General features: G+C 39.7%; 1 protein-coding gene across 2 annotated transcripts in view; it reads right to left on the reverse strand.

Moving 5' to 3' along the window:
* Positions 1-335: 335 nt before the first annotated feature.
* Positions 336-16,129, reverse strand: part of ERP27 (endoplasmic reticulum protein 27) — an 18,717-nt gene continuing 2,923 nt past the window's right edge. Inside the window, exons 3-7 of one of the 2 annotated variants that reach the window (XM_006773256.2) lie at positions 15,628-15,765; positions 7,025-7,141; positions 2,727-2,852; positions 1,389-1,586; positions 336-1,026 (exon numbers count right to left, since the gene is read on the reverse strand). In XM_006773256.2, the coding sequence (XP_006773319.2) occupies positions 979-1,026; positions 1,389-1,586; positions 2,727-2,852; positions 7,025-7,141; positions 15,628-15,765 (627 nt within the window). In that variant the 3' untranslated portion in view covers positions 336-978. Of the gene's footprint in view, positions 1,587-2,726; positions 2,853-7,024; positions 7,142-15,627; positions 15,766-16,129 lie in introns of both variants that reach the window. The other variant, XM_015570175.1, reaches the window with a different exon arrangement.

Consider the following 16,129-nt stretch of genomic DNA (forward strand, 5'->3'; position numbering starts at 1 on the left):
CCTGTGAGCCAGAGAGACTTGGCCAAGCTCCCCCTCCCACAAGGCTGGATTGCACACCTCACCTGCAATAATCCGTGCTTAGTCAGCACTAGCCTGCCTCAGGGCCAAGTGCCCTGCTCCTCCTACCCCTTCCCAACCTGTTACCTGATATGAGTCTGAGCAATTTGGCCACATTTATACTAATCCTCACGCAGGATGGTCTCTACTTACCTCCTATCCCACCCACGGAGTGGCTCATAGCCTGACACCAAACAGCAGGCACCGAAGGGTTGAGGTACCGACTGCTTAGCTGGGCAGCTGGGTATTTACAAAAGGTTTGCAAAGAGATGCCAGTCTTTTCCTATAACATCATTGCCTTTTATTTATTATGCAGTTGTTGATTTACAGGGGGAGTTGGGAACACAAAACAAGCAAAGAGTTTTACATGGTCTGTTTCTGCTGAGTTCAGAACCTTGGGCACATCATTTGACTTCTGGCAAAAAGACAGTTCCACAAAGGTGTGTAAAACCCTTTTGTTCTTGGGCCCAGGGGGATAGGTGCTTATGAGGAAAGTAGAGTTTCAACCCTTATAGAGAAGAAACTATGTTATGTGTAGGTCATGTGCAGTGTCCAAGTTCAATATTAAATGACAAATCAGGACAATTTCCTTTGAGTCATGTCTAGTGTCACAGTATGTATTCCTCTTAAAGCCTCCACCCAGTGGTATCATAGTGGTACTACAGCGTTTGGGTCTACATGGTATGAATGCATAAGAGAAAATTGCATGGGTAGTGAGAGAATATAGGCAAAGTAAAAGAAAGGACAAGGAGAATAAATGAGATTTTAAGAAACAAAATGGAGGGGTGTGTGTGTGTGTGTGTGTGTGTGTGTGTGTAGGGCCTGGTGATTTTGTTGTTTAGTGTCCCTGAGGTTTGAGTTGCCCCTCTTTATTCAACATGAAGTAGATGCTTGTTGGTTTGCAGAAGTATTGGGGAAAAATTAGAGTTCCACCTTTTGAGTCTTTTCTTCTGAGTCATGATTTTCACTCTGAAAAATGCCAAGACATGATATTTAGATTTGGAGTCCACCCCAGGAAGTCCTAAATCTACCTGCAGTTTTTGTCTTATGAACTCTTTATATGGAATTTGTTTCCTATTGATATTGTACACAGAATGGTGAAACACAGAATTCAGCTCTTTTGAATAGGCAAGACCTTTCCCAAAACGCTTTTGCAGTTCTATCTCCATGATTCTCTCCTAAAAAGCATCCCAACTTTGTCTACTGCGTCCTCATATGCCTTTGCTCTTAATCAAATCCAGTGGAGCCCAAAGAGTTTTTATTCAATAGGGATAATAGAGACATAGAAAGGAAGAACATTCAACTTGCCTTCCCTGTAGTCTCACACTTACCAGCCTTTTCCCTTTTAGGAATCCATCACAAAAGTTTTGCACGCCCTCTATTGAAACTTCTGTCACGTGCAGTGTATCCCACTCCTCATCTAGCGTCCGGTAAATTGCCAAAGCGGGCAGTTCAGATTTCTTTAGTTTGAAAAATGATATCACCTTCCCATTTTCCTTCACACCACTGTCCACCAGAATAAAAAGTATCTGCAGTTGGAGAAGTTTGAAAGAGAAAGATCTATCTGAGGCCCTGAGGAGAAAGAGGTACCTTGTAATGGTAGCAGTTTATTCTGATTGAATTTATGGTTTGTGTCACACAATTTAAATCTCAATGGACTCAGAATGGCTTTGTTCTTGCTTTGCATTGCTTAAGTATTTTACCCCTTTGACCATATTGATTCAATTTTAAGAACACAGGCTTGGAAGATACTTCAGTGATTAACTTTAGTGATTAACTGAGTAGAGCCTAATAGTTAAAAGTGGAGAGTACATTTTAAATTTTGCTCCTGGTACTTTTTAGCTGTGTGACTCAGAGCACATTACTCGACCTCTCTGAGACTCAGGGCTCTCATGGGCAAAGTGAGCTTTTGTTGGGGGAGATTAAATGAGAGGATGCATTTAGTATTTCCAGTACAATTGTTGGCATGCAGCAAGCGCTTGACAAATGTTAACTATATATTTTTTATGATAAAATCAAACCCTCTACCAAAAGTAGAAATCTTCTTTATGATATTTTGGTTAGAGGATTATCTATATTCAATAACACTGAAAACTTACAGTGTTACAGAAACAACCACCAGAAGGTCAGCTTTAATCATCAGACAATTCTTACCATTGAACAGGCCATGTAGTTCAATATAGTAACTTTGAAGGTGCTGAGGTTTTCCTTTTAAGTGTTATTAAATAGAATTGTACAGAGTAGGGAAGAGAAATAAATAAATTTTTATTATCCATTAGGTACCAGGTACTGGACATTCATTAAGCACCAAGTACATGAAAGGTGTTTGATATGAGAAATAAGTCCTGAGGTCTAAAAATGTAAGGGATCATGGCAAGGAGAAAAATATTGTAATACGTGGGTGATTTTTATTTTCACTTATCAATGTAGAAAAAAACACAATAGACTTTACCACTAATGGAAGATATAATTATACAGGTCTTAAATAGTACAAAATATAACATCTTTAATTTTAAATCAGAGTAATGTGATTTATTATGTCCCAGTTAATATTTTACCTCTTAACCATACTAGTTTTCCTTAATTATCTCTTTTCCCTAACCCCGTTTTCCTTTTTCTACTGGCCTGGTGCTGAGTTTTCAAAAGGATGTCTCCCAAAGCAGACTTACCTTCCCCTGGAAGAGCTTAGCTGCCTTGTGGTATCTGTGCAAGCTTTCTTCATACTCTGGGGAGGCCTTGTCCATCATCAGGAGAAGATGAATCTGAACCATGCTATTAAATAGGCCAATCACAGTCTGGCAAATTGAAATGCATTATAGTAGAATGAAAGAGAGAGGGAGAAAGCAAAAACCATTAGTGGCCACCAAGGGACCAGGCAAACTAAAACATAAATGAGAGCTGTTCATCCATAACACAGATGATAACTAGTCTCTAAGATGGCTGTCAGTAAGGTTCACCCTCTGGTTCTCATGCAACTGTGCTGATCCCTTTCCCCTACACTGAGTAAGGCTGAGTGGAGTATTCAAGGGCATATTGCAGAAATGATGGAGTGTGACTTCCAGTGTTGTCATAAAAGACATCATGGTTTCTGCCTTGCTCTCGCTTATGTTACTCACTCTGGGGAAAACCAGCCCCAATGTTGGAGAGATCCACAGGGCAAGGGACTGAGGCCTCCTATTAACAGCCTGCACTGATTTGCCAGTCTTGTGATCGAACCATCTTGGAAGCAGACCCTCCATCCCCAGTCACACCTTCAGATGACATTGCCTCCCTGATCAATGATTGTAACTGCACAAGACACCCAGATCTAAAGCAGAAAGATCCTACCTAGTTGCTCCCTCTCAGTCTAGCCACTCCAAGACTCTTGACCCACAGAAACTGTGTGTAATAAATTTTTACTGGTTTAAGCTGCCAAGTTTTGGGATAATCTACTATGTATCAATAGACAACAGATATACCATGTACTATACTAGTCACTTTGAGTAGTGCATTCTTTGAGTGCCTATTATTTGCTGTGCACTGTTTTCAGGTTTCTACATAACAACTTAATTAATCCTCTAAGTCCAAGTTTCATAAATGAGAAAATTGAAGCAAAAACTCTACCAAAGTCACATAAATTGTGGACTTGGATTAATGCCAAGCCATCTGACTCCTGGGTCTGTGCTCTTAACCATCAAGATGTACTGCCTTATACACAGCTGATTACAAAGCGTCTGACTCCTGGGTCTGTGCTCTTAACCATCAGGATGTACTGCCTCCGCCAAAACCGGTTTGGCTCAGTGGATAGAGCGTCGGCCTGCGGACTGAAAGGTCCCAGGTTCGATCCCGGCTAAGGGCATGTACCTGGGTTGTGGGCACATCCCCAGTGGGAGATGTGCAGGAGGCAGCTGGTCGATGTTTCTTTCTCATCAAAGTTTCTAACTCTCTATCTCTCTCCCTTCCTCTCTGTAAAAACTCAATAAAATATATTTAAAAAAAAAAAAAACAAAAAAACAAAGGATGTACTGCCTTATACACAGCTGATTACAAAGCCCCAATCTGAACCAGTTCAACCCTCAGTGTGATTGAATCAGTCTCCTTTGGGTCAGCAATACAATGAGCTTTTCAGGAGATCGGAGGTGTTGGCCCCTTTTTGCTGACTCACCAGGAAGTGGTCAGTGATGAAGGAGGTGGGATAGCCCTGAGCCAGAGTGAGGAAAGGAGGGGGTGAAACCAGGGCACTGCTTCCCTTCATTTCACTTTCCTGAAATAATGCTACAGGTATCTTTATTTTAAATGAATCCCATTCCTTTCCATGTCTTCCTTTAAAATACAGAAATCATTGCTGTAAAACCAGCACATACACAGGAAGAGAGAGTACGGGGGTTAATGAACCATTGGGCAGAGTCCCAGGATGGTGGGATGGGGAGCAACTAGGTAGGATCTTTCTGGAAGCTGTACATTGCTCCGTAGAGAGTTTCTAGATCTCTTGGCCAACATGTTGACAAAGGAGGCCCAATGAGTTCTTTTCCCCAAATTTCTCCCTATAGTTTAAAACCAGTTCTTAGATTTTAAATTGGAGAGACTTGGTGTTAAAGAATTGTCTTTTGTTTGATTAGATTCTGCTACTTAAATTTAGAGCATGCATCTATCCTCCTAGAGCATACATAGAGGATGATTCTTGGGAAGAGTCAAGAAATCAAAACTAAGGAGTTAAAAGGTACCGTTGTCTTAGCAGAAGGGATTGGACATATCAGAAGTGATTAGTTTAATTCTAATAGACACAGCCTGGTTTTTCGCCTTGAAGCCAAGGATTGAGTGTGTGCATTAAAAGTGCATGGCGGGCCAGACACATGGCTGTGAGTTTCTGCCCAGTTGCTACTGATGCAAACCTTGCACTGGGAACAGCTAAGAAATAGCTATGTAGTGTGGGCAAGTCTCTAAGTGAGAAAAGTACTGCTTTTGAGAAATGAAGACGTTACAATAAAAGTTAAACTTGCTTCTCTAAAGAAATTCTTATTTAATTTCTTCTTGATGTATATTGCCTTCACTACTAATGTGAAACTTAAAAAAAAAAGGGTATTATTCTCTAAGATAAGAGATGGACTGGGCATAAAAAGTCAGGAAGGCTAGTCTTTGCCCCTGCCTTAGTTAGCCTGCAGAACTCCAGGACCCTGAGCCCATAAACTCAGAGACCATAAAATCAAATTTTCTGGTTCCACATGCACTCTTGGAATCTCTGTAGACACAATGGTGAGAACGACGATGGTCTAGAAAAACGCCCTTTTAATTATTGCTGCCAACACACCCTGGGTGCACGTGTTTGAAATCTTAGCAAACGTGGAAATGGAGTCACCACTCCATGGAGACAAACATGGTGTGAGAGGGGGGCAGGAATTTAGTCAACAGGAAAAGGGGTGTTTTCCACTGAAGGCTGTGTAGGGCAATGGAAAAAACACAGGAATCAGTCAGACACAGACAGACCAGTCAAGAGAAAAGCAGGGGCAAGTGCAGAGGGCTGTCTCTGAAGCTCAAATTGCTAGGCATATGGCTTTGAGGAAATTACTTCACTTTTCTGAACTCCCATTTCCTGCCCTGTAAAATGGAAATAGACAATGTGAACGAATGCATCATGAATTAAAGTTTCTGCCTTTAACTATGCCTTTTCTACTTACTATGTGATCTTGAATAAGTTAGTTGGATCTTGAATGTTCTGCTCTATAAAATGGGCATAATAATTCCCTCTCTTCTACCTCAAAAAATCAATGCAAGGATCAAATGAGAATATGGTGGGAAAGGGCATTGTAAATTCTAAAAATCATGACATGCACATATAATACTGTGATTAGAGAATGCACAGCAATTCTAAGCTGATGTAGATCACTAGAAATTAATACTCCATCACTCCATGATCTCTGTAGGGGAAAATAAAAGTCAGGTCATATAAAGTAATTCTATAAGCTGTAGAGTGTTAGAAGGCCAGAAGATTATCAGGACAGGTTGACCAACACCTCTACCCAGGCTACATACAGCATGCAACACTACGAGAAAACAAACTTAGAAAGAAAGCTGAGCCACCATGAGGATCTAGCTACCCTCAAACCCATGAGCTTCTGGATTGATGCATGTGGTGCCAGAACTGGAACTGTTTAATTACTGGCCCACCAGGAGGTAGGCACAAGAAAAGGGAAGAAATGCATAAAAACGTTTATAGAAATTTTATATAACTGTGGCACCCAAATATGTGACCAATAGGCTTTATTTTAAAAGTGTTTTGCTGCCCTGACCTGTTTGGCTCAGTGGATAGAGTATCGGCCTGCGGACTCAAGGGTCCCAGGTTCGATTCTGGTCAAGGGCATGTACTTTGGTTGCGGGCACATACCCAGTGGGGAGTGTGTAGGAGGCAACCGTTTCTCTCTCATCGATGTTTCCAACTCTCCATCCCTCTCCCTTCCTCTCTGTAAAAAATCAATAAAATATATATTTTTTAAAAAAGGTTTTTGCCTATTAATTTATTTTATTACATTTTATGAAAGTATTGGCTCCTGATGCTGTAGGGGAAAAAATAGACCTTCAGCACAGACTGCAATCTTGTTTGGGGAGTGTGGTCTAGAGTGTTGCTGGGATCAGAGTTGCCTTCATGGAACACTCTCAGGCAGCAAAACTCAGAGATTTTTAAATCAGTCACCTTAACTTTGCACTGTGGCTCTCTTCCATCTTAATCATGTGATAGGGCATTTAACTTTTCTGCTTCTTTCTTTCTTGAAAAGGGTCAAGTCTCTCAACCTGAAAGGTGTAGTAAGGATGACAACATAAACAACTAGGTGTTGAATTGATTGCAGCTATTATTGGTCAAAGGATCAGAAACCTGAAAGAAAAGATCTCTGCTATGTAGACAAGTCCACCCCCTTCTCTACCTCTACCCTCCCTGCCCCCCCCCACCACACACACACACATACACACAGGGACGGTTAGGACTATTGTTTACCACAGGGTTGTACTCTGTCACAAAGTGGAGACTGTTGATCTCAATAAAACGGCTTAATCTGGTGTCATCAATGTTTTCAATGTCTTCACTCTCTAAATTCAGTTGTTCATTATCCACCTGCATAACACAGAAATAATAATTGTCACTGTTCTCTTTATTTGTTCATTGACAAATGTTTCTGGAATATCTACCATGTGACAGGCACTGACTACAGCTCCAAAAACCAGAAAGGTAAATAGGAAATGTTCCCTGCCCTGAAGAACACCCTGTCCTGTGGGATACAAAGTGAACAGACATGTCCCACAGGAGGTAGCAAGTGTCATCACAGGCCCATGTGTCATCTGAGGAAGAGCAGAAATGCTTTCAGGAAGAGGTAGCTCCCTTGGAAGGCATCCATAAATGTGATATATAGATTATCTTATCGTTCAGTTCAACATGTTAAAATTTCTGTTCTTATTTCTTCTCTAAACTTTTGGTTATTTAGAAGTGTATTTTATAATTTGAAAGTAAGATTTTCTGGTTATTTACGTGTTATTAACTTCTAGCTTAAGTTTTACATTTTATATCTTTTGTTAACTTCTCTATATATTATATATGTCCTTAAAATTGTGTATATTCTACAGTTTTTGGGTGTACTATTCTGTATATGCACCTGTAGTCACATGGTTAATTGTATAGTTCAAGTTATCTCTATTCTTATTGATTTTTTAAAACCAGTTTATTCTATTAGAGAGAAATGTTAAAATCTTCCACTATGATTATAGATTTAACCATTTTTCTTATAATTCTGCCAGTTATTCTGTCTGTATATTCTCAGGTGATGCATTAGATTAATGCAAATTTAGAATTCTTAAATTTTCTGGGTAAGTTGAAACTTTATCATTATGAAGGTCATTCTTTATCTCTAAGGATGCTTGTCTCAATGGCTACTTTTTCTAATATTAATATATTTATTCCAGCTTTATTTTGGAATTGTTTGCATGGTATATTTCTATCCTCTTTATATTTTACTTATATTACTGTGTCATTATATTTAAAAATAATGTATCCCTTATAAAAAGCACAGTTATATTTTAAAATCCAGTCTATATTTAATTGGATTCTTTTTGTAATGTAATTACTATATTTAATTAAATATTCATTTCTCATTGGTTCTCCCAGTTCCAAATTCATTTGATTCATTTCTTGCCTATTTTGAATTGGTTGAGTGCTTTTTATTATTCCTTCTTTCCCTTTATGGGCTTGGAAATTGCACAGGCTTTAATTATTCTTTTAGGGATTACCAGCTTGCATCTACAATATGCATTCTTTACTTACCTGAACCTAATATTAATTGGAAATTTTACCCTCTTCTTGGGCAATGTACAGTAGAACATTTTAGCACAGTTTGTCTCTTTCCAACTCCACTCCAGTTGTGTTTTAATTCTAAATCTCATAAGACATTATCATCATCCTATATAATAAAAGAGTAATATGCAAATCAACCAGTCACTATGACATACAGTGACCACAAGGGGGCAGATGCTCAATGCAGGACCACAAGCTGGGCTGATGGCTGCTGAGTGCAACAGCATCCGCGGCAGCACTAAGGAAGTCTGACTGCAGCTTAGGCCCACTCCGGGGGGGCAGGGGGGGAGGAGGCGGGGGCGGCTAAGCCGCAGTCAAATATCCCCCAAGGGCTTCCAGGCTGCTAAAGGGCACAGGCTGGGCTGAGGGGGCCCCCCCCCCCCCCCAGTGCAGGAATATTGTGCACCAGGCCTCTAGTTGTTATATAGTCAACATACATTTACATTCATGCATATATTTACATATTGTTTCTTTTCATTTCTTCCTGCATTTTTGAGCTTTGCTTCTATTTGGAATGTTTTCTCTTAACCTAGAACACATTTTGATATTTCCTTTAGCATGAAACAGTTCTGTTGGTTGACATAGTCTCTCAGTTTTGGTTGTTTCAAATATCTTTAATTAACCTTTGTTTTTGAAGGCTATTTTAGCTGGGTGTAGAATTCTAAGTTGACAATTTTCCTTCAGTTTTTTGCAAGATATAGTTCTTTATATTCTGCATCCTACTCTTGCTTTTGAGAAGTTATCTGTGAACCTTAATATTACTTCTTTGAGATTACTTTCAGGATAATTTCTTTTCTCTGATTTAAGATCTTTCTTTTTATCTTTGAGAGTCAGCCATTTTATGATATGGCTAAGAGAAGATTAGCCATGCCATATATAATATATGTATGTCTGCAAGTGTATGTATATTTTCATATTTATATTTGATAATTTTAATCTAATTTCAGGAATTGAGGTAACTTGAATCTGTGCTGCACCCCTTGGTTCATTGTTATCTTTAGGGTATTGTTTTTAGCATCTAAGTGGAGCAAAGGGTATTTTACTAGATCTACCTCCTACTTCTTCTTCTGAGCTCTGGACTTCAGCATTTACTTTTAGGGCTCTTTGAGGGTCTCAAAAATGCTAATAAAGCTCTAAGTCTCTCGGTTGCTTCTTCTAGAACTTGCAAAAGCCTCCCAGATGAAAAGCACCCCAAATACATGATTTACCTCTTGAGTTTCCAGCGGTTCTCAATCTGTGGGTCGCGAACAATGAAAATACATCCTGCATATCAGATATTTACATTACGATTCATAACAGTAGCAAAATTACAGTTATGAAGTAGCAACGAAAATAATTTTATGGTTGGAGGTCACCACAACATGAGGAACTGTATTAAAGGGTTGCGGCATTAGGAAGGTTGAGAACCACTGCTTCTTGATAATTCTTTAAAGCCCTTATTTTCTGGCCCAGCTTTTTAAAAAATTGCCTTTGGTGAAAGAGATTGTCTAGTTACTGGATCTAGTATCCCAGATTTGGTGGAGGGATTGTCTGGTTACCTGATCTAGTTTCCCAGATTTACATGTTTGAACTACCTTTCCACCATACTCAGATATATAAAAGATGGAGCTTTCTGTGGCCAATCATTGTTCCCAGATTTTCTCATTCATCTCCCCCAGTCTATTCATGCACATAAAAACACAAGGTAATGCTTCCATCACCCATAGCAACTATGTCTACAAATAAAAATAATCAGGGGTAGGTCCTGAACAATTCTGTTTCCTAAAACAATTTGGGCCACTTTTGAGATCCTTGGGCTATCAATCCCTGGAATCTCTTTTACCTCTTTCCCTTACATCTATTATCTTATGTAGGTTCTACCCAATCAGATCTTGCCAAGGATCAGAATCATTCTTTACCTCAAATTATGTTCTCCCAATCTATCCAGCAAAGCCAAAGGTAAGTATTATTTTAGTTTATAAATGAGGGAATTCAAGCAAAGGTAAATTAAAGTCACTGAGCAGTAGAGTCCAAGTTTTCTCTTTATTGTTATCCCTATGATGACTTTATTGTTTGTTTTTTAACTTCTTTTGTTCAAGCTGGCTTCCCATTGAGTTAGTTAAAAGCAATATGGACCTCCAAAAAGCTCACTGCACTCTTTATGATCAATTTTATGACTTCTTGGAATATCTGGTCATTCTTTTATAATCTATTTGTTTGCAAATTATTTGTTGTATATGTTAGGCACGGAGGCACAGACATGCTGACATTCACTCAAATAGCAATTTAATCACTTAATTCATGAAGGGTGTAAGAGATCTTTCCTTCCTATCTTTGCAACGTCTTTTTTCCCAGTTTCTTTGTATTTTATTTACTTTTTATTCTATTTATTTAAACTAAAAAGGTCCAAAACCAGTTTAAACACTGTTTTTTAATCACTTTAATTTACTGATTTTGGGAGGGGACTGTTTTCACAACTTCAGTTTATCAACTGAATGCTGAGGTGCAGAAAAAAAAAAACCATCAAAACCACAGGATATTTGAATTGCTTTAAAATCCATAAAGTTCTGAGTAGAAAGCTCGGGGCAGAAATATACAAGCAAGAGAAAGTCTTCTTAGGTGGAGTCCTTGCCCACCCTACTACCATTCCCACCCCCAAGTCAGTAAGAGTGAGGAGAGAAATAAAATGAGCTCATTGATGTTTGCTGCTTAAGGCTGGGTTTGCCCCCTGGCGTGTCTTTCCTACTTAAGTGTTTGCTAATTACAAACATCAAAATCATCATCATTATTATAATCAGGGCCTTTTTACTTCTTAATATGTCTAAATACTTCCTGATTATTTTTCTAGGAACTTGGAGATCTGGTGCCTGCACTTCCGCTGACATGGCTGTGCTCTGGGCCAGGAGCCCCTCCCTCCAGCACTCTCTTCCAGGCAGTCCCTCGCATTTCCCAGAACAGGGAAAACAGGAAGCGCCACTTACATTAGGCGTTTCTGGACTTCAGGAGTGTAGTATATTGGAGGTAGAAGATATTAAATGATAACATTCTCTAAGAAGCCCAGAGCTTTGCTAAAAACCACCCTCCTGAAGTCTATCCAGTTTGTAGCACTTCTTTTACGGAAACATGCCTGACTATTTCATTATTTCTTAAACTAATAAACTCTGGAGCATTCATGTGTAGGGGTCTTGGAAAGAACATTTGAACAGGAAATCTCCCTTCTGTAAAGGAAATTATTTGCATAATGTTCTGGAAAGAAAAATCTGACCCTGGAACTAAGAGTTGAGAAAAAAAACAAAAACCCTTTTATGTATTTTTCCAGTTTTTGGAAAGAATTTTACTGGAGATATCATATTATTTTTTTCTCTCCAAGTAAAGAGACACCAGAAGGAAAATAGAAACAGTAAACCAGAAGGATTACCACCTTAAAATATAATTTTGAGTTTTCCCTAAGAGTATTTGAAATGAATTATTTTATGTTTTAGATACTGCTTATACTAGTATCATACCAATAGATTTAATCATTCCTTTTCTGTTGATTAGTATTTCAGCAATATTCCCTTCAATTGCCGTGCATTTTTCTAGTTAACAACCCAGTTTTTCATAAAATGTATTAAAGTCATCTTAGTTTTTACACCACAGTTATAATATTAAATATCTTGCATCGCACCGAGAAGTCACTTGTTAAACAAATGCCCTCATGTCTCGGTTTCTTTTTATAAGCTGCTTAGCTTACATTATGTTGAATACATATATTCTTTGGAAAAACATTTAATCATTTGGCATATATTACTTCTTGCATTCATTATCACTTTATTTTTATGTAGTACTCCTTCTGATTATTTGGCGAGGTGCATTTCTTATAATAAGAATCCAACAAATAACTGTAAAGGGAATAACAGAATGCCTCTACTGTGTTTCCATTACTATCCCAGTGGAGCAAAGTTAGGCTAATGTTTTTTAAAAATAGAAGTGATTGAGAAAACCCAAAGCAGATTAAATGTTCAAATAATATCTGAAATTCTGTCTTAGTATCAAGACTATGTCTCTGTGAGGACAACAATAAGTTCTGCTGGAGTGAAGGGGAAAATAAGACATTTGGGGGGCTAGCTATCTGAATCTGTGCCAGTAACCTGCCTTCTGACATACACCCACGCTTGCTTGCCGATTAACTCCATTCTTATCAAACTCCATTCTTATTCGTGATGCCTGTCCTGCCCTGCAGAACCTGTTTCCCAGAATACTCCCATTGTACAGAGACCATAAACCATGAACCATATACAATCCCCGAAGGGGCCGGTGCCAGTGCTGGCAAGCCTCTGGGTGTGATATCACTTCTCCCATCCCAACTCATGGGGAAGCCTGATCCATATTTTGGGGACAAAGGAAGTAAGAGCATAAAGGGAAAGCTTCGTCCATATCCATCACTCAGGATTTAGAGACTGACTCCCCTGAGTCACGGCACTAGTGCAATCTGCAATAAAGGCAACTTTTCTGAATATTCTCTGAGTGCCCGGCTGACTTAATTCTCCTGCGCTGCCTGGCAGCTTATCTGCGTGGAGACCCTGCAGTCACACTCACACAAGGCAAGCTGCCATACATCATCCACAGGCTATCATACAGGACTTGTTATTGTCCCATTTTACATACTTTTTTTCCTGATGATATTTATCTAATCAGTTTGCATTATTTCTGGAAAGTGATGCATTCCATGGATATAGATAGTATTTGCTGGTCTCTCATTTTTATGCACCAATATTTCAAGCATCTGGTAATGTGAACCATGATAGTCTTATCATGTCTTCATTTATTACTGTTTTAATGTACCTCTACATATGTTCTTGCACTTGAAAATAATATAGGTCTAAATTCTGAAATTTTATCGACAAAATATGTAATGTCTAGATTAAACCTTGAGAAATAACCCTGGGATTTGATAAGTAGTGCCAGTGGGATAGAGAAATGTTTTAGGAGAAAGTGGTTACAAAAGCAGGCTTTTGAATGAGGTGAATCTAGGAGTAAAAACAAACCATGTTTGCCCGAGCCGGGTTTGTTCAGTGGATAGAGCATCGCCCTGCAGACTGAAGGGTCCCGGCTTCAATTTCCATCGAGGGCACATGTCCAGGTTGCAGCTCGATCAGCAGTGGGGGGCATACAGGAGGCAGCTGATCAATGATTCTCTCTCGTCATTGATGTTTCAATCTCTCTCTCTTTCACTTTTCTTCTCTGAAATCAATAAAAATAAACAAAAGAAGCAAAGGTTTTCTTCAGGAAAAAGTGCTTTAGAAAGTCGCCGTAGTATCATACAGAAGGTGTGCTTTGATGACAGCAACACAAAGTATGAATCAGATATCTGTCATGTTATAGTTGTGAGACTTTGGACAACTGAATCAACCTCATGGAACTTTAGTTTCCTTATTGACAATGCAAGGATAACAGTAATTACCGAGAATTAAATGGTAGAACAGTGGAAAACATCTCGCATAGTGCCTATCGTAAATTAGGCACTGAAACGAACAAACAAACAAACAAACAAAATGTAAATCTAAGATAGAAGTAGGTACCAGAAAATTTGCAGCATTTCACGTTTCCCAATGTAAAGTAGATTAATTTTGGTTGATTCTCTCTCTCTCCCTCTCTCTCTCTCTCTCTCTCTCTCTCTCTCTCTCTCTCTCTCTCTCGTATCTCAAACTCCTGAATAATAATTCTACTAAAATATGGACTCAACTTTGAAAGAATAAACTGAGAAAAAAAATGTTTATCTAAAAGCTGGCATGGCACAAGTTGAACCTCTCCCAGACCCGCAAATGGAGCAGGGTACGGACCAGTGTGTTTGCTTTTGGTATGGCACAAAGTAATCCTGTTCCCAGAGGTCTCAAGAGTTCATTCCGAGCAGGTCTGTCACTAGTGATAAACAAAAAACATGCTAAATAAGAGGGAACAGCTCTGGGAAGTCATCATCAGGACTGTATAAGGAATGAATTGTAAGCAGAGTTAATGCCCCATGAGGCTGTAAAGGCTGTAGAGACAGACGTGGGGAGTAACAGCACTTGTTTTTCTTCCTCACGTGTGCACCTCGGTAGCACTGACTTTAAAATCAGGCCTTCGTAAGATCTAAAAACAGCAAACCGGCAAGGAAGTACTTTATGAAGCTGTCTTTGATTAGAATTTTCCTATTGAAGGGTTACTATGAACGGTTCAACAAGAACATGAAAGGCATTAACCTAACCTTCCATCTCTTTCTTACCAAAGCTTTTCACAGAAGAGCTTGGTTCAATCCTTTTTTCACGATGGTGAAAATGCAAACCTATAACTGCTGTCCAGGTGGGGAGAGGGCTGCTGAAGGTACTCATGCACCCAGAGACATACTTTGGGAGGTGAGTTCGTTCCTCAAACTCTGTGTCTTCTGGATAATAGAAGTCATGGTTTCTGCCCTTGAGTAATGGGGGAAAAGATGAGACAGACCGGCATTACAAAGCGGTAAATGAAAATAGAGATATGCAAACAGGGAGGGATAGTTAGGCCAATTTGGAGATTCCAGGGAGGCTTTCTGAAGGATAAGATGCCTGACTGATTCACTGGAATGTGAAAAGGAGTTAGCTGGGTAAGGTTAAGTGAAAGGGGGTACTTGGGGGCAGTAGCCTCCTAGGCAGAGGAATAGCCATGTGAAACAATGAACTTGGATCATTATACTATGTACTAGTGGCCCAGTGCACGAAATTCATGCACATTAAAAGGGAATTAATTAGAGGAAATATTTTGATATTGCTATTTGCTCTTTCTCTATAATAGAAGTGTCAGAGATGAAAGAAAATTAGTAAAATGTATATGAAAACCTTCCTCCTGTCAGAGTCTGAGGCATCCCACGGGACCCAGAGTCAAGTCCCCGTCCACCCGCGTACACCTTGAAATTGCGCGAGGCCCAGACCCGGCCGGCCCCACCCCTTTCAAGTCCCTCTGGGTGGAGGGGAGGGGTACAGCTGCAGGTTCCCCAGCCTGGTGCTGGCCAGGGGGTGCAGCCTCAGGTCCCTCATCAAGCCCTGCCGAGTGTGGGGGGCTCATCTCAACTCTCAGTCCAGACCTCTTTCCATTTCACGACAGCATCTGTTTGGGAAGCTTGAGTTGAGCCATCATCCTTGTCATCATTGCCCCTGATGCTGGCATCATCATTAGTGTTAAAGACATAGACTTCTTTCTAGTCTCACAAGTTTGTGAGTTCACAACCTAAGGTACTAGTAAGTAAAAACCGGGAGAAGGCTTGAGCTGCCCACCCAACTTACCAGCCGAAAGAGAGAAATGGTGTCCCCAGTGATGTTGTAGTGAGCCAGAACCTCAGAATCAGTGCTGATTCCAAACGACACGTCTTGGAATTTTTGCACCACACCATGGAATACAGGCACTGCTGGTATTTCTAAATCCTAAAAGCAAGGAGAAATGACAGAGGTCATTTTGGAGGAGAGAGACATGGAAAGAGAACATGGAATTGAAATGTGCTCATCTAACTAGAAATCAGAGACTTGACTTAGAGTCTGAGCTGTGTGGGTTAACTGATAGCTACAAAATTGTGGCCAAGCCAGGGACTCCTGCCTGGTCTTACCACAAAACTTGCAGTTTATTAGTAGCTGAGAGGGGCCTCAAATTCACAGGGCCCTGCAAAAGTGGGCGTCATTGTCGCTGATATACCTGAGAAGGCAAATGTTTTAGGAACAATTGGTGGAAGCAAAAAGAAATGCAAAAGTAAGAAAGTGTTATGAGCCCTAACCAGTTTGGCTCAGTGGATAG

This window comes from Myotis davidii, unplaced genomic scaffold, assembly GCF_000327345.1.
Source record: "Myotis davidii unplaced genomic scaffold, ASM32734v1 scaffold205, whole genome shotgun sequence".
NCBI lineage: Eukaryota > Metazoa > Chordata > Mammalia > Chiroptera > Vespertilionidae > Myotis > Myotis davidii.